Here is an 18,316-nt window from a genome sequence, read left to right as displayed (position 1 = left end):
TCTTTGGCACAGCGATGGGTAGGAGTACAGAAGCAGTCACTTCCATTTTTAACTAACTTAAGGTTTTAGCTAACTGATCAACCCCAGTTGGTAGTTGTCCAAACCTGGATAACCCTTGGCTGTTCTTTTTATGGTTTAGTAAACAACTTCATACTGTGGTTTATTATTGTTGTTGCTACCCTTGTTATATTAATTGCCTTCTAAATTTATAGTTTCAAGGCGATTTAAATGTAAAATAATTCTTAAAAAAATTAAAACACAAACATATTTAAAACAGGATGAAGACCCTAACAAGTAGTCAGTTGTCAAGACCCATTTATCCAGATGGGAAAGCCTGTTGACGTTTCCCAAACCCATAGATCAGGCATAGATCTCCAGATCTATGGCGTGCGAGCGGCAGGAACTCCTTTCTGAGGCTCCCTCTGCCTTCGCTGGCGTGGGTGAGCTACCTCTTTCTGGAGGGGAGAGAGACAGCCCGCTCACCCCTCCCCCTCCTCAAAGATGGAGGGAGCCCTGGGATGGAGCCTGACAGGCTCCTTTCCGAGGCTCCCTCCACCTTGGCTGGTGTGGGGGAGGTGGGCAAGCTACCTCTTTCTTCTAGGAGAAAGAGATAGCCCATTCGCCCTCCACTCCCAGAAGATGGACTAGGTGGTAGTAGCCAAGAGCACCGAACCTGTCAGGCTCCATGCATTTGACTGCCTTCACCCAAGCAGGCAGGCTGCCTCTTTCTTCATGGGGTGGTTGTATTCCCTTGGAAGAAAGACACAGCCCACCCTCCCAGGTGAAGGCAGCCAGGCAGTAGCCAAGTGTATGCTTTGCCCCAGCACCACCATCAGGCAGCCTCTGCACCACTTCACAAGGTGTACGGTGCAAGCCGCCCTATCCAGCCTTGCAGAACAGGGCTGCCTGATGCTGCTGGCGAGCGTTGGGCCTAGTATCAGCATCAGGGAGTCTCTGTACCACAAGGCTGTCTTCACCTGGGTGGCTGGGCTCCATCTTTCCTCCTGGGGTCTAGCACTCACAAAGCTGTTTTTCCTCAGCCGCACCCAACTGTCCCAGAGCTGATACCATATGACAGCAGGTGTGAAGAACGTCAAGCTGCGGCTGCAAAGACACACTAGAGTAGTGTACTCCTGGTGCGGGACTTACATTTGTTGTCTTTTGCATTTTGAGTCAAATGCACGCTCTGCTTTGTTCCACTTAGGAACTGTTCGTGTAAATTTAGTGCCAATTGTGCCTTGTTGGCGATTGGCTCCACTTAGAACTCTCCAACTGGAACTTCTGAATGAAGTCATCTCATCCAAGAGTGGCACTTGCATTTTGCACTGAATTTAAATCCACCGCCAAATGCAAGAATCACTCTTGGCAGGAATCTTTGCAGCTTGAATTCAAGCTGAGACTGCAAAGGGAAAAAAACGTTCCTTTGCAAGCATAGCTTGAATTCATCCTGAGACCACAAAGGAGGAAGTGGATGCTCTTAAGAGTGGCTCCTGATTCCTTTGCCATGGGTTCAAAGTTAGGTCACCTGATGTGATGTGATGTGATGTGATGTGATGTTATATGTTATGTGAGTGGCAGGTGGGTGATCCTGACCACCTGTCAAAAGTGGCCTGTGGAAGGTAAGGGAATTCTGGATCCAACCCACTGGCCAGCTTTGTCATAGAGTAACCACATATTCTGATCTCTTCCACACAGCTGTGCTGGAGAAGAGAGGAAAACACACCAATAATAATTCAGCATTACATCTGAGCCTGTCATATATCTGCATATTATTCTAACAGGTAATTCAGATTTTATTTTCTACCTGGCAATCATCCACTTTGGTTCTCATTACTCCTTTCATGTATTCTTTATCCATGGTAGGGGAAACACCAAAACTGTTTCCCATGCATAATATTTCTGATCTTCCTTCAGGATGGGTTACTTCCACAGAACCATTCAAAATAACAGACCAGGAGTCCAGCTAAAAATGAAACATAGAGTTTGAGACATACAAACATAGGAAAACCATTTCACCTTTTTAGGTATCATTGTGTGAATTTGTTTTTCAATTAATGCTTGCAAAAGGGAAATGAAAAAAGTGGGAAAGTACATGTATACATAATAAAAAAACCACTTCAAGATCCTGCAGTTTTACCAACATAAACTTTACACATATACAGAGGTTAAAGGAGATGCAGACATATCTACTGGATATGCTGCCTTATTTATCAGCTACTTTTAAGGCAAAGAAGATTAAACATTGTATTTGCTTCTCCTATAAGCAGTATGGAACAGGACAGCTAACCTTTTCAGACCCATGGGTCACATTTGAGCTTGCCAAACCATCCGAGGGCTGCGTGACACATGGCTCCTGATCTCTCAAGCTCTTTCTTACACTTGCTTGCTCTGCTCTCTCTTCAGGATCTGCATGCAGACAGGTACACTTCGAGCACACTTTCCCCATGCCTACAACACTCGCTGTTATCGCACACCCAATGCTGATATCACACACCCAATGCTGCTATCACACACCCAACACTGATATCGCACACCCAACGCTGATATCACGCACCCAACGCTGATATCACGCACCCAACGCTGATATCGCACACCCAACGCTGATATCGCACACCCAATGCTGATATCGCACACCCAATGCTGGTATCGCACACCCAACGCTGATATCGCACACCCAACACTAATATCACACGACCAAACCAGACTGCACTCTATTGCTTTCACTCCTGACTCTCCTCAACTCCTCTGATCAAAAGATGCTCTAAGCCAAGCTGGCAGTTTTAGAACACGGAGGGTGGGGCAGTTGGCAGTTATAGATCACTGCAGTTGCTGCAACTAATTTGCATCTGATGTTATCGGTCAAACTGAAGCCTTGTGATTGTAAGGAAGGGCTTGCAAATACAGGAACATAGGAAGCTGCATACATTTAATACCATTTTTCACTGGCATAACATTCAGGCTACATTACACCCCTCTGTGATCTACTACTAAGTCCAAGCTACATTAAGAATATTCTGTTCAGCAAATCTGTAATTTCTATAAATAAATAAATAAATAAATCTGTAAGCACCGGTGGCAAAAATATTTTATCGGGGGGGGGTTAAGAACATAAAAAGGAAGTTTTAGATCTCTCAGGAAGGACCACTGAATTATGCAACTACTTACCTCTTCTCCATCATTTAGAACTATGGTCCCCGCCCTTTCTACGACTGCAAACACCATCACAGCACAGAGTTCTCTCCTCACTGACATTGTCATATTAGCAAAAGCGGGTAACTGATGCATGAATTCCAGGAGTTGTTCTAAAAAATAATGAACTCACTGAGTTAAACATGTATAAGCAATGACAACTACTTGATAATGAGATTTTAGGAATATGCCATGGGATTCTAAGCTTGTATTATTCCACAATGTTTTGTGTACTGTATTTTCATTATATTCTACAGGTTTAACAAGTCATAAATCATACTACGTTTCAAGCATTTTACAACTTCCTTTTGTTTATTATATTAAAAATCTTTTTTTGTTAAAGTGTCATTTAGTAAAATTTTGGAAAATAAAATACATGTTAAAGAAACTGCAAATGCCACTAACATCTTCCTCTGCTGGGTTTCCACGGTAGCTTACCAATATCATCATCTGTCCTGTCTATTGGGTCTTTCTCCAGGCAATCTCTAACAATATCCCTGCTCATTAGAGGGTCAGAAGCCCTCTCAATATCCTCTTCATCATCATCATCCTCAGAATCCACTGCTGTCTCTGGTAACCCACTCAGATCCATATCGCCAGCTTCACTCTCTGTGGCCTGAAATGATCATTAAGTATCGAGAAAAAAACATTCAGAGGCTTCTTATAATACTAAACACAACTCAAAACATGTACATGCAGCGAATTTAATATTTACTCCACAGACAAGCCAAGGTTCATCTTTTCTCAGCACTTTACCATTACCTGTGGGAAGTATATAACAGGAATTCACTGTATTTTGGGTAAAAAAGACATACCTGGAACATACTTATATTGAAAGCAAGATTAATATATTTGTGAGTGCTGCTTAGTCCCATTTTCAAACTCATCTAAAGTACTACATGTTCACGATGAAACCTAGAATACTGCCATCAATTAATCACTCACTTCAGTCATGAACTCAGCAGGTGAGCACCACCAAAGGCAAAGCAGAGCTACCAAGAAGCAAATGGGATGCTTCAGCATGCTTTGGGGAGCTCTATGTTTTCAAGAACAGAAACCTAAGAGCCTCTACCCCTACTCCATGCAAAGGAACAGCTCAGTGAGGACTTGGCATGCTCACTGGTCACAGAATAATGTCTGATTGGGGCAGAAAAATTGAGGTGCTGCTGGAATGCAATAGGGTATCCTACAAGAGGACATGGATGGTACCATGAATAGAAAAACTCCATGCTGCAGCACCTGGATGCAGGTCACATTTGTATCGTAAAATTGCAAACAGCCTGTCTATCAGATATGGGAGTTAACTTCCAGACACTGTACGTGTACCAGAGAGGAAGAACACTATCTCCCAATTCTAATCTGCTCTGTCGATCATATGGAAATCAGAAAATCCAGCCAACACATTGCTTAAGGTCATTAATAGGTGCCCAGAGGTCAAAAGCTGCTTTTTCTGCAGAAGTAGATTTAATGCCACAGCATCTGCTAAGCTTCAACTGTTATGATTTGAAGGAGATGAAGACTATTGAGAATGCTCTGTAAACCATTGCTTTCCAAACTGATGTTTACTAGACTTGGGGCTAAAATATTAAAGGTCAGATAGCAGTAGAAAAGGTCAAGTATGTTTTTTTAAAAAAATGTTAATTTGAGATATGAGATTATATGAGATGCACATTCTAGACTTTCCACAGATATTCTATCCTTATAGAATTTTAAAAAGTTGTTTTCAATGGACAGTTGGATAAATGCTCTAGCATAAAAATTGTGGATTTGACACTCTAGCCAAGCTATTCCAAGTACTGTACTGAAAATACTTTTCCTACTGGAACAAATTTATCTGCCCCCCCTAAACTTTTTGTTTTAGTCTTAACTGATAGTCCCTTTTCACTTATAGACTCCATTTAGATGTATTAATCCATTAACTACCCAAATACACTGTGCTTTATTTCAGCCCAATGATGTGGCCATGCCAGATTTGTTCAGCTAATCTAGTATCATCTACTTTAACAGGCAACAGGTTTCCAGGACCTCAAGTTTTATCTCTGGTTAAAAGCCATTTTAGCAGAAAATCTAAGGTCTATAAACCTGACCTAGTATACAGTCACTTTCTATGTTTCTCGAGCAAACAAATTATTAGCCATGTTGAACACAAACTATACTATTTGCATAGACTTTATCTTTAAGGATCATAGACCACATGCTTCTGTGAAGCAGGAGAGGGCTTTTGAACTCACACCCTGCTTGTGAACTTTCTATTGGCACTGGGGCTGGTCACTGTAGGAAACAGGATGCTATGCTACAAGGGTGAGAAAACTTTCTGGCCAGAGAGTCACATTTTTATCTTCCCACCCCTGCTGGGCCAAATATGACAGGTGTGGGGAGCTTCACAGTGCAGAATCCTGATCGTAGGGTATTTACAGTGCTCTTTGAAAGCTTTTTTGGCAAATAGCCTTGCACTGCTGTTTAAACCTCTGAAGACTGGAGTTCAGAAACACCTTTCTAGGATGCAACAGAAACACTTGTCTAGATGCACCCTAACTGAAAGCAAATATTCAAAAATTGAAATGAAGCAACAAGACCATGTCAATTGTATAATATTCCCAGTGACAGATTATTATACATGCCTTTGCTTCCTAAGCCTAGGCTTTACTGCTCTGTTTCAAGGAGTTCGTCAGGATTAGCTTTTGCTGTATTTGTGGACTAGTGCAAATGATACACACAACTTCAAACTAAATAAACTGTACTGGGGTGGAAGAATTCAAGTTCAAGCAATCTGTTGAGCATCTAGGTATGTAGTGAAATTATGTCAAATTGGAATATCACTTGTGTTAAGTTTGGCTGAATATGATGAAGTTTCTCTTTTTTCTTTTTTTGGGTGTATGAGTATACTTAATCAATTGATTAAAAGCTACCTCCACAGGGTGGCCAGGTTATATGGACAGCTGATGATAATGCCATTAGGTCATACCATGCATCAAAGTCCAATAAAAAGTTATGACCACCATATGGATGAATAATTATTCAAAAGTGGTTCATGGCCGCCTCTACATAAAGGCCACATTTTTTAAACTGGTACCATAACATCCATTTATTATTTTTTTCAATAGGTAACAAACAAAGAAGGTAAGTGCCCCTTAAATTAGTGTGGCCAGGCACCGTGGTGTACTGGTGTACTGACGACTCTTAACATCCAAATTGAAGTCTAAATCATGAGGTAGGGTGACTCCAGCCTTTGGGCAACGTGGGGAAGGTATTGGATGTTTGGTTACCTAGTATTACCCATCCGATTGCCACTGTCAGTATTTTTGAAGATACAATCTAGCCTTAAAGGCCAGGAATTTGTTACGGACGTGAAATTTGGGATAGCACAACATTCCAAGAAAAGCTTGAATGCTACACAATACTACTGTTTTGCAGGGCAGAGAGCAAACTGCTTACCCTGACCCTGCAAAAGTATTAGATTTTTTCTGTATATTCAAAGGAACCTCAATGACCTCTTACAAATAATGATTGTAGGAGATTTCATATTGGCAAGTAATTCTTGTTTTAAATGGATTTGTCTTTTATGTATAACACATGACATACAATTTTAGAAACAAACAGGAATATTTAAACAGGAATATTCTCAGATTATTGCCGAAAGCATCTCAAGATTCAGCTTCATGATTTATTCAACTCAAAGGGACGTCTATGAATATATTTTCATTGCATAGTTGCTCTTAAACCTGCAGTATTAAATACTTCATATGAAGCAAATACCGGAAAGAGTTAACTGAGCACACAACACCATAAGTAATATTTTCAGCTACTATTTTTTATTCCATAATCAAACATAAGGTGAACCATTACTTCTGGGTGTGATTTGTGAATGTTGCCATAAGAAGGTGCCCAAACAACTAAAGGAAGAAACCACACTAACAAAACCTACAGTGTTGTCAGTAAAATTAATATTTACATAATTTACCATTTTAAAAAGAGTAAGTATAATATATATGGATATCAACCTTCTGAGAACTACGAAAGTCTCTTATCTTCCACAATTCATTTTCTAGTTCATTTATTTCTGTCTACTAGACTATGTTAAATAACAAATGATGGATAGTAGTTTTTATTATGTGCTTGCTCAATTCAATAAAGTAACATACTCATCTATTTCCCAACCTATAAACAAAGTCACCTGCAACAATGTGAAAACAGAAAGTAGTTTCTAGTCCAGCACCACAGAACAAAACATTACAAAGCAAAATATGCATTTTAATTTCTATGGTTCACATGTCATAAACAACTACTAATTCTACATAAGCATAATACCAGCTCTCACAAATACTTTACTGCCCCCTCCTGACACTGTTGTTGCCCTTTCCTTTCAAATTACTTTCTTCCACACACTTCTCACTGGAGGTTACTGTGGTGGTGGTGGTCTTTGCACTTCCAAATTCTCCCTGCTTCTGCTGACCTCTCATTCCACTGCCTCCCAAATTCATTCCACAAAAATCTGTTCCCCTTTACATCTCATCTCTATATTTCTATCCTGTATCACCTCCTGGCCCACTCTCAACTTTCCATTCAGACTCCGACAACTTCTGTACCTTCCTCCTGAACTTAACATTCATTGTCTCTGTGACACAGCTGCATCCCATCTCCTGTCCCTCATTCCTTCTATGTTTGCTTTGGGATGCATTCCCCAACATATGACTTTCTTGTTCTCATCTTCACTTGGAAATGCTCAGCTTGTGCCACAGAGTTCATCCAATCTGAGCAACACATTCTCTCCTTCGACATGCACACTCTCTGCCTTCTGTATATTCTACTTCTTGCTCCATTTGTCACCTGCAGTCAAGTGGTGCAAGGCTTTCTTGGGAACATTGCCTACTTCTCTGCCATGTCTTCCCACCCCTTATGCTCTTCAGGGGTTAAGTACAGTTCATCAACCAACTCTTGTTTGTCCCAGCTCTCTCAACTAACTATTGACCCCTCTAAATACCCCAGCCTTTCGCCAACATCCTCAAGTCAATCTCTTTGAGTCAAACAACACATAATGATGAATACACAGGCTAATGATATGTGGTCATTTTTAAAACAGCTGTTTCCAGGAGGAAAGGACAATACAAGTAGGATCTTATTGTTTAGGAGGAAGGTTATCTCTTCCCCCTTGCATTATGTTTCTGACATATATCGCATACCAGTTTACTGTTTTTCACCAAACTAAGGGGAAAGTTTTGCTTGGACCACAATTCAGGTGTAAAGGGTAGATCCACCTCACACACACGCTCCTGATTTACTCATGTAAATGAGAATTTCTGTTCATCACACAATCATGAACACAGTATGCAAAATGCACATCTTTCCTCTCATTTCCAGGTATTTTGCCTCTTAAACCTACTTCAACAAATTTTCGTTTTCTCTTTGGTTGACTATTATGTTGTCCTTTATTATCTGCCCCATGATCCTAACTCCTGGGTGTCATATCTTTTTATCACAAATATCCTTCCACATATTAAATTTCTCCCCGTCCTCTGGCTCTTTCCTCCCTGTATTTAAACATGCCTCTCTTTTTCCATTCTTAAAAAAATAATCTGAGCTTCACCCTTTGCTTTCAAATCTCTGGACTGTGCCACATACTTCCATGTCTTAAATTTCTCTCAATTCCTCTCTTAGCTCCCTCTAATCTGGCTTCTACCTTTTGAACTCCACTGAAGCTACCCTCATCAAATCACTCCTCAATGCCAGATCCAAGAGGTCTCTATCTTCTTCTCATTGGTGACTTTGTTGCCTCTAATACAGTTCATTAGTTTTTCTGCTTCGCTCCTTTTACGTACTCTGTTTCTATGGCTCTGTTCTTAGCTGGTTTGCTTCCTATCTGTCTAATTACTCGATCACTGTTCCCATAGGGAAAGTTCTTCTCTGCTGAACCTCCACAGGGAGTTATTCTCAGCCTTCTGCTATTTTCTCTAACTATACTGTCCCTTAGTGACTTCATTAAACTTTGTGGCTTTCAGTACACACTGATGACACACAACTCTACCTCTCTGTCCAATAACTTTCCTTCTATATCCAATCCTTTATTTCCAACTGCTTTTTGGTTTCCCAGTTTTATGTTTCATTGTTGTCTCAATACATACAGGGCTGAACTTAACTGTCTTTGCAAATGCTCCTTATCCATTGATAAGATTACTACCCACCTGTTGATCAGACACTTGCTGATCAGCTTTGAGTTTATCTTTAATTCCTCCATTCCATTTTATACAATCTGTTAAGTCAAGTTGCTTCTCCCATTACAACATTATGAAAATAGCCCCTCTGACTTTTATGCAGCAGTTTGGTTCATGCTCTAATCATCCCCCAACTTCAATTGCTACACTATTCTCCTCTCTAGCTTGCTGTTGTCACATTTAGCCCTCTCTCCATCCTCTATTTTGCTGCCAAAATCATTCATTGCTCAGGCTATAAAACCACCCTCCCTAAACACCTGCACTGGCTTGCTCTTACTTTAATCATCCTTACCCTCTCGGCTACTGCTTCCATGTTGAACATTAGATTTGTTAGTTCCTCCTAGTAGAGACCTGTACTTTGTTATCTTGTAAAGCACCATACACATTATGGCACAATAGCATAAAGGAAATTGACTAGATACTTGCAGAATAAGGGGCACATGAACCAATGTACTAAGTATGAAGAAAAGACTTTGAGATGACACAAGGCCAATATCCGTAAGTACAACTCTAATGGGATGAAGATACTGTATTCAGGATCACTTATTCTGCAAGAAACCTCCAGATGTAAAAGTATTGAACAATGTAGCTTTCCTTATATCTCAAGACTGTGTATTCCCTTCTTAGTTCAGCTTTTTGATTTGGTTTGTAATTTTGGATGGTTCAGTGCATCAGAAGAGCAAGACTAAACAAATGCCTGGCTGCTCAATTCTGTTGTAATTCAATGCTTAATAAGGTCATCCAGGTGGAGGGAGTCCCTCTAGGAAACAGGTTAAGCCACAGACCTGTTGGAAACAAGGAAAACACTAGGTACCCCCTTGATTTTGGGGACAATAGGATATGAATAAGTCATGAGATTGCACTAGTTCCCTGAGTTATCATCTAGACTGAATATCTTGGATAATCAGTGCTATATTGTAATAGTCACATGATACAGCCAAAGACTGAAGCCATTATATTAATATTGTTGAATCAATATATGTTTGCTTAGTCTATCACTTACAATGATTTTATCTTCTGGATTTAGTTCGGCCAAAAGCTATCTTTTGCTTTGTTTTTGGTTATTCCACCTTCAAAACCCCAGTGAAAATTAAGCTGCTCTTTACATTGCTTATTATTATTTTTAAGAAAAAAAGTATCAGAGAAGTGAGAAAGTGTGGAGAACTTCTCATGGGTAGGTGCACAATTTTGTTGTTACTTTCAAGTTGGCCAAGGCACGTTTCTTAATGTTCTTTCAATCATTCTACAAATCATCTCGCTGGTACTCTATCTACCATTCTTCAACCTTCCTGTGTGTTTTCCTTTTCTGGAACCACCTTAAATTCTCAGCTGGACTCAGCTGTGTACTTGACAACTGCTCATTGCTATGGTTTTAAGTGAAGGCCTTTTACTTTTAAATAAATCAGTGTTGAGAGACATTAAAAGGTAAAAGGAAGAACTTCCATTAAAAAGCAAAATCAGCAAGTGCACCATGCTCAGGAATTCAGTATCTAGCCTCCCTTTCCCCCCACACTTCATTTAAAGTTCAGTAGAAAATGTTGTGAGGTAATTCTTCCTATGGATCAAAAATCCCAGGCAGACAGAGAGACTGCGGAGTGCTAATAAGTACCGTATTTTTCGCCCCATAGGACGCACCGTCCCATAAGGCACACCTAGTTTTTTTGGGGGGGGAATAAAGGGGGGGGGAATGCACCGACCCCTCTCGCTCTCCAGGCTTCAGCGAAAGCCTGCATTCGCCCCATAGGACACACAAACATTTCCCCTTCCCCCCTTTTTGGAGGGGGGGAGTGCGTCCTATAGGGTGAAAAATACGGTATTTAAAGTATAGAGAAATGTACACCCAACCCATCAACACCTTGGAGCAATAAAGTAAATTCTAAACCCTGTGCTCCCCCAAAAATTCAAAATAAATGCGAAAGTTTCCTGAGAATGGGGTAGGGGTGCCTCTTTTCACAGGTTTTTTGTGTGTGTGTGTGAAACTGGAAGGCAGCATTTGGCTAATGTGCCTTTGTCTGCGTTTTCCAGTAAGCAACTAGGACAGGTGATCCCAAAGGATGTGATGTGCACTAATTATTTGAGTCATTTTAAGGTTCACCAGTAAAAAACACATTGGCCCTAAAAATACAGTGTTTTGCTTCCAGGAATCCCATTTGCTTCACACTCTATTTGGGCTAGTTTCCAGTGGCTGGGAGTTAGCTAGTATAGGGAAGGTTTGATCTGATAGTATATTTAGAACATATTGTTCACTGGACACCAAACTTACCACTTGACAATTATCAGTTCAATGGAGTTGACCAGCAAACTGGCCCAATGATTTCCAAAACTTTAAACTAACCTACAGACTGCTTGAAGCGCCCCACAGGCACAATATGTCTAGCTGCAGATCTCCAAAGGAGGAGGGAAACCCTGCTTTTTCAGGGGTTTCACTTGAGCTTCAGGAAGTACCAGCATCACACTCTCTGCCTACCATGGGGAGGGGAAAGCCGCCTTGCAAGACCCAAACATAGGTTTTCCTCATCTGGTGTGGGGAAGCAGCAGGGAAGAAGAAGCCTATTTTACAAGCACCATTAAACTCAAGAGAAGCCTCTTTCACAGAAGATCAGAAAACAGAAGGGAAAACCCTGTTTTTTAATTCCACTGTGAAAAGGGGTTTCTCTTGAAGACACATTGCTTGTAAAATACCAGCATCTGTCTCTCCAGCCCCTGAAATGGCTTAAAGCAGCAAAGTGCTGTTAGAACCAGGCACCTGCGTCTGTCTAAAGGGAACATGAGGGCTGGCAAAGTGTCATTTGACCCAGTCTCTCCCATTCTTTAAAGAGCTGTTTCAAACAGCATTTTGCTCTGCTTCTCCTTTCAGCAGGAGGAAGACAGCAGTGGTACCGTCTCCCCCTCATCCTTAAATAAGAAGGGAAGGGGTTCTAAACCCTGTCCTCTTGCCCAACAGTTGGTACCACCAGCAACATCAGCTGATGGGTGGGTGTAGCTTAGGAAAAATGGAACCCCTTAAGCGTTCCAGGGGCTGGCAGTTCCATACCCCTGCTCCACATTATAGTTCTTCTATAAGACTAGAGCAAACAATCTTCACACAATCATCATTACCATTCAAAATCACATCTTTGTATTCCAATCAATACAAAAGCAGAAGGGTCAAACTGAGCTGCAGACTACGTATCTATAATCTGACCCTTACCTTCTCACAATATTTGTTTTATTGTGGGACAATCAATCCCAACCTTTAGTAATTACATCCTACATTTATTCTGAATTCAAACTTTTTTTCCCCTTAGGCATTTCTTAATATACAATTTAAGACATAATCATAGAATGAACTTGCAGAAATGCCCCACCACCATCACCAAGAGCTGTTTACTTTGTTCTTCGTGACAATGTTTTGGACTCTGAAAGTATTATGAAGCATATCCCTAAATCTACTAATTATTTCCCATTACGTTACATACTAGAAACATAGGAAGCTGCCTTATACCGGCTCAGACCATTAGTCCATCTAGCTCACTACTGTCTATGCTGATTGGCAGTGGCTCTCCAGAGTTTCATACAGGAGTCTTTCCCAGCCTTATAAGGAATGCCTGGGATTGAACCTAGGATCACTAGCACAACCCTTCTCAAGCTGTATGTAATGTGCTTACATTGAAACATGTTCAGTCCCAGGCTAGGCTCCTCCTGTTCTACTTTACTTTCTAATCTGAATTTTAATTATTTTAACCTACTGTTTCTAATCATTTATTTGTTTATTTTTTTGTTTCATGTCTGCTCTTGCCCTGATTTTGTGTTATAAACTGCACTGGGAACTATTTGGTTGAAGGGCACTTGATATGTTAAATAAACCAGCCAACAAAAAAAAGTGGAACAAATAGTAAGATGTCACTTGTAGAAGGTTAGCTATTTCACGTGCATGCATGAGCAAACTGATTGCGCCTTTCAAAAGTAAAGACCCTTTTGTAAGAAACAAGTTTTATTTATGACATCTGGATAGTTTGCCTTCCACTTAAATGGATAGCAACCCATTGTGAAATTGCTATGACTGCACTGAAATAACAAACCATGATGTTCCCATCATTATCTTCATATTATCCAGATTTCTACCAAATTACTAATTACCCAGAGTAAACAAGGTCTTCCTCCATTAAGCATGTAGGAAAGTGTGTATCTCAATCAGTAGGGCTATAAAGTGGCATTTGCCTCCAAAGGTTCTAACTGGCATTTGCAAATGAATCTGTTTTCTAATAAAAAAAAATACATGAATACAGAATAGGGAAAGGAGATGGGTGGGCGTGGGTATAAGATTCTGTAGACTATGAAACTAACCACTACAATTTAACCGAATTCTCCCAATCTCCATGTAGTGATTTTGCTGGTTGCCATTTTTAAAATACTGACTTAGCTCAGTTACAACTGTTCACTATCATACCTGGTAGATATCAGACAGGCTGCTGCTTCCAGAGTCGCTAGTGATACTACATCCTGAATGACTAGATGAAACGTGGGTCACCTGTGGGTGGAGACTGTCAGTAAGGTGCAGTTTTGTGAAATCTGCAGGAAGCTGTAGACAGAAACAGAAAAGGCATAATTAAATTGTGTACCTAGGCATTCACTTCATAAACATGTGAATGATTAACAGTACTCGTCAGTACTAAAACCATACAAAATTCATTAAGCAAATCCTTAAGGACAGAAGGGTTGAGAGGGTGTTTCAAATGTATGCTTTGTAAATATGTGACAAACATAAACATTACTATGGCTGTTGCTGTAAATGTTAAGAATGGAATATGACTTGCTAAGAACAAACCCTTTAGCGAGCATTTACTCATGATTCCCACTGGAATCATGTGAACGGTCTCAAAGGAATCAGTGGGCGTTACCATGACTATATTTAGGAGGTAGTCACTGGCTTTTGTGAGATGAACACCTGTTAATGCACAAATACTTGTGCCAAGTAGGGTTGAGGGAGCAATGCTTAAATATTGGAATATGTTTCAAACTTGTTTGATTCAGTTTTTAGAAACTAATGAGAAGTAGGAAAATATTACTTAATTTGTGAGGCAGAAATGCAAAACTATAGCTATGTATCATGCAACATGTAAGTGACTGAAATTGTGTTAAACAAAGAAAGCTCTGAAATTTCTATAGTCTGGTTTTTTTTATAAAAAAAACATGATGATCATGGCTAGCATAACCTCTCAACTGCTATGTTGTTGTTGTTGTTTAAACACAGGTTGGTTGACAACATAAAATACTTTTTTGGGGGGGTTGTACTATTTTTTTCTAAGCAGTAATCTGAAGTAACAAATAAATAGTAAAATTATTTCTCTCTCTAACCCTTAATTGTTCATTCAGAACCTATGTTGGTCAACAACAGTCACAATTCATTTTATGCTTCTCCCATAGTTCACAAATTTCCAGAGGAACCAAAAGATACAGACCCCTGTGATGCATGCATACTTAGTAAGAATTTGGAGGTAGTTTCTCAAGCTTTAGACAACCTTACCAGTGGTTTTTCTGGAAAGTTCCCACACTCCAGACCCTCTCATTCAATTAGAATGAAAGTGGATAGGGGAGTGCACGGGACAGGAATAATAAACTTGCCTTTGCTATCTGCTCTAGCTACTTTCTTTGTTTCCAGTTCCCCTATAGGAAATGAACCAGCAGAAGATGGAGCTCAGCTAGATTAGTCTCTATCAGGTTGCCCTCTACCCAAACTATAGCTTTTAAAGAAGTTACAAGACACTACTGAAAAGCATGGCTCCAAAGAGCCACGCAGTCCTCTTTAAATATTTCCACAGCTGAGCCTGAAGCGATTCAGCTGATATTGACAGTGGGAGGTTATGGAAGAAGCTACTACTTGTCGGCTAAGCACAGTAATAAGATCATTCCAAAGCACTTCCCCACTACTAGATTCTACTTTCGAAATGCAGAGCCTACATAAGATCACCGTTTCCATTGTAGAGAGCAACATCTCCCTACATCACCTAATAAGAACACTTATACAATCTTGCACAACTCTAAACCTAATCTACCCTGCTTAGTTTTTCACTTAAGAATCTTATTATACTGTTTAACTAAATCATTGCACACACAAAATAACATCCATTAGTACAATGGAACTTCCCTTCTCCTACTCACCCTGCCCCCTCAAACATGCCCCCAGAGCAGATTTTGGGGTAGCGCTGGGTACAGGCGGTAAGTGAAAAGGAATGGAAAATTATGCTGCCTTTGCAGAAGTCATTCCACACATACACCATAATTTAGTTGGATACAACTCTAAATATCTGCATGTTAAACTAAGAGCATAAAACCCCCACTCCTTGAACTGCTCATATGTAAACCTAAGACAAACCATGGCTAAGTGCAAACATGTGGGTTCCTCAAGAGAAGATTATGGCCACTTTGGTCTTGCATTGGCCCTGCTGCACTGCAGCGAACTAATTCATGGCTTGGCTTCATGCTGCAAACAAGGTTTGTTATTGGTTTATAACTCGTTGCTTGCCCGGAGAAAACAAACCACAAGCCCTGGTTTAAATGAACACACTTGATAAGTTCACAGCAGTGCAGCAGGACCAGATGAGCAGCAAATTAGCTACAATCTCCTTTCTGGGAGGCTGAACACACAAAGCCGTGGTTTGGCGTATACACACACACACACAGAGAGAGAGAGAGAGAGAGAGAGAGAGAGAGAGAGAGAATAAGGCTTCACAGGTCAAAACGTTTACAGAATACCATCACCATGTATAGAGAACACTTCAATGTAGAGTTATGATTCGTGTGTGTGTGTGTGTGTGTGTGTGTGCAGGGTGGCCACACCTCCAGTTGGTTTGTAGGCCCCAGAAAGTTGGCCAAGGTGGAATTAGCCCTACCCTCAAAACAGGCTAGCCACCCTTGCTCTACAAATGTTCTTCTTTTTTCTGGTATTCAGGACTGCTCTTTTGTCTCTATCAAAGCCAGATTCCAAAAACTAAAGCAGAATTACACGGTGCTGTTAAACAGTGATCTAGGAAGCACCATTTTGTACTAATTAAAACTAGCATACTGATGAAGAGTATTACCCAAGAGTCATTTATGGGGTGGGGCATGACTTGGAGCGCAAATACCACTGCTCTGGTGAAGAAGGCCCAGCAGAGAATTTATTTCCTCAGACTTTTGAAGAAGAACAATCTGAGTGAGAGACTGCTGGTGTCCTTCTACCGAGGCTCCATAGAGAGCATTCTTACATACTGTATTTGTGCTTGGTTCTCCAGTTGTACAGCTAGGGAGAGGAAGGTGCTCCAGAAGGTCATAACCACAGCCCAAAGGATTATTGGTCATCCTCTCCCATCTTTGGAAGAACTGTACGGTTCCCGTTGTCTTAGGAAAGCAAACAACATCCTGCAGGATTCATCTCACCCGGGACACAGTCTGTTTGCACTACTGCCTTCTGGCAGGAGATATAGAAACATCAAGTCAAGGACAAATAGACTGAAAAACAGTTTCTATCCAAGAGCTGTGGCCTTTTTGAATGCTGTAACTAGATAGTGTGACCTGGGAGTTTGATGGGTGTTGGTGTGGGTGTGGCTGGAATGTGGTTTGTTTGGTTGTTGTTGTTGTTTTGCTTTTGTTGTTTTTAAGGGATGGCATCCAATTTCGTTGCACTTGTGCAATGTTGCACTTGTGTAATGACAATAAAGAATCTAAAAAAAAAAAAAAAAAAAAAAAAAAAAATGGGGGAAAATAACAGAATACAGAAGTGTTTGTTAAAAGTAGCCTAGAGAATATGGATGCAGAAATGTGAATACGTGATTGTCACTATAGTTCACAGTTACCGTACTTTAGTTTTATTCCACCAAAAAATAGAATAGTCAGTTACAATTCTAAAGTGATTGTGATTAAATATTTAGGAAAACAAATTATGACCCATTCTAAAGCAGCAATTTCTCAATGTTAAAGCTCATCAGTATTTCAATAGGAAATTGTAAGGAATAACTGGGTCTCTTACTTAAGGAAAGTATGAAAGGGCCATTGAAATGCTCTGTTAGTCATCATTTCTGAGTGACCTTATAAAGAATCATAACTATGGCTGACACAGATTAACAAAGTCCAAAGACAAAGGCATTTCAAGGTCCTGTGGTAAATTATTAAAATAGATTTTCTATATTGTTTCAATTCTACAAAGCTAACATAAATACATTTTTTAAGTGTACTGTTCTGGAATCTTGACTATACCACAGGGTTGTCATACACTATTCCCTCTCAGGCCCTTTCCAGCAATATGATTGTAACACTGAGCTACTTTGCAGAGTGGAGGTAACTCACACATTCGCAGCCACATCACCCCCTATAATATGATACAATATTGGACTTTGTTGTGCAGGCCATTTTTTTCAATCTGCCTTTGCTGCTAACCATTTTGTTTTGGGGTGCCCAGTTACATCACTAAAATCCTTTGTATTGTGAGGATAACATGGTGAGGGAGAAAATAATGTATGCCTCATTGAGATCACTGGAGTAAAGCTGGGATATAAACTGAATGAACAAAATTAACAAATGTACTTCACCCACCCACCCCCAGTCCATTTCCCAACAAACTCTCTTTGCCTGTTACTCTCACTCAGCAATCTATTAAACTCCAAGGCTTCTCTCAAAACAGTTTAGTAATGAGTATGTGAAGGGACACCCTTCTGAATTCCTGTTGCCTAACATTAGGCATAAAAATGCATTTTAAACAAAGATTACAAATATTTTATGCAATTCATGGGTAATAATAACACTTACTAGACATTCCACTTGACCCAACACAACAAACTATTTCCCAAAAGTCACAGTACAGAGATATATTTTCCCCTAAACAACCCCAGCAAAGTCTGTAGAAGAAAAACACACATATCTTGTCAACTTTTGAGCATCAAAAGTCAAGTGGTTAACAAAAT

General features: G+C 40.2%; 1 protein-coding gene across 12 annotated transcripts in view; it reads right to left on the bottom strand.

The window, feature by feature from the left end:
- Positions 1-18,316, bottom strand: part of RAPGEF2 (Rap guanine nucleotide exchange factor 2) — a 156,696-nt gene that overhangs the window by 30,523 nt on the left and 107,857 nt on the right. For all 12 annotated transcript variants that reach the window (XR_014515123.1, XR_014515124.1, XR_014515125.1 and 9 more), the window contains 4 exons: positions 13,828-13,959; positions 3,628-3,805; positions 3,166-3,302; positions 1,805-1,963 (listed from right to left, as the gene is read on the bottom strand). Coding sequence is in view for 8 of the 12 variants with exons in the window: in XM_083457002.1 (XP_083313128.1) it covers positions 1,805-1,963; positions 3,166-3,302; positions 3,628-3,805; positions 13,828-13,959 (606 nt within the window). In the remaining 4 variants the exon portion in view is untranslated. The remainder of the gene's footprint in view (positions 1-1,804; positions 1,964-3,165; positions 3,303-3,627; positions 3,806-13,827; positions 13,960-18,316) is intronic.

This window comes from Podarcis tiliguerta, assembly GCF_965153285.1.
Source record: "Podarcis tiliguerta genome assembly, chromosome: 9".
NCBI lineage: Eukaryota > Metazoa > Chordata > Lepidosauria > Squamata > Lacertidae > Podarcis > Podarcis tiliguerta.
This window is presented reverse-complemented; position numbering and strand designations above follow the sequence as displayed.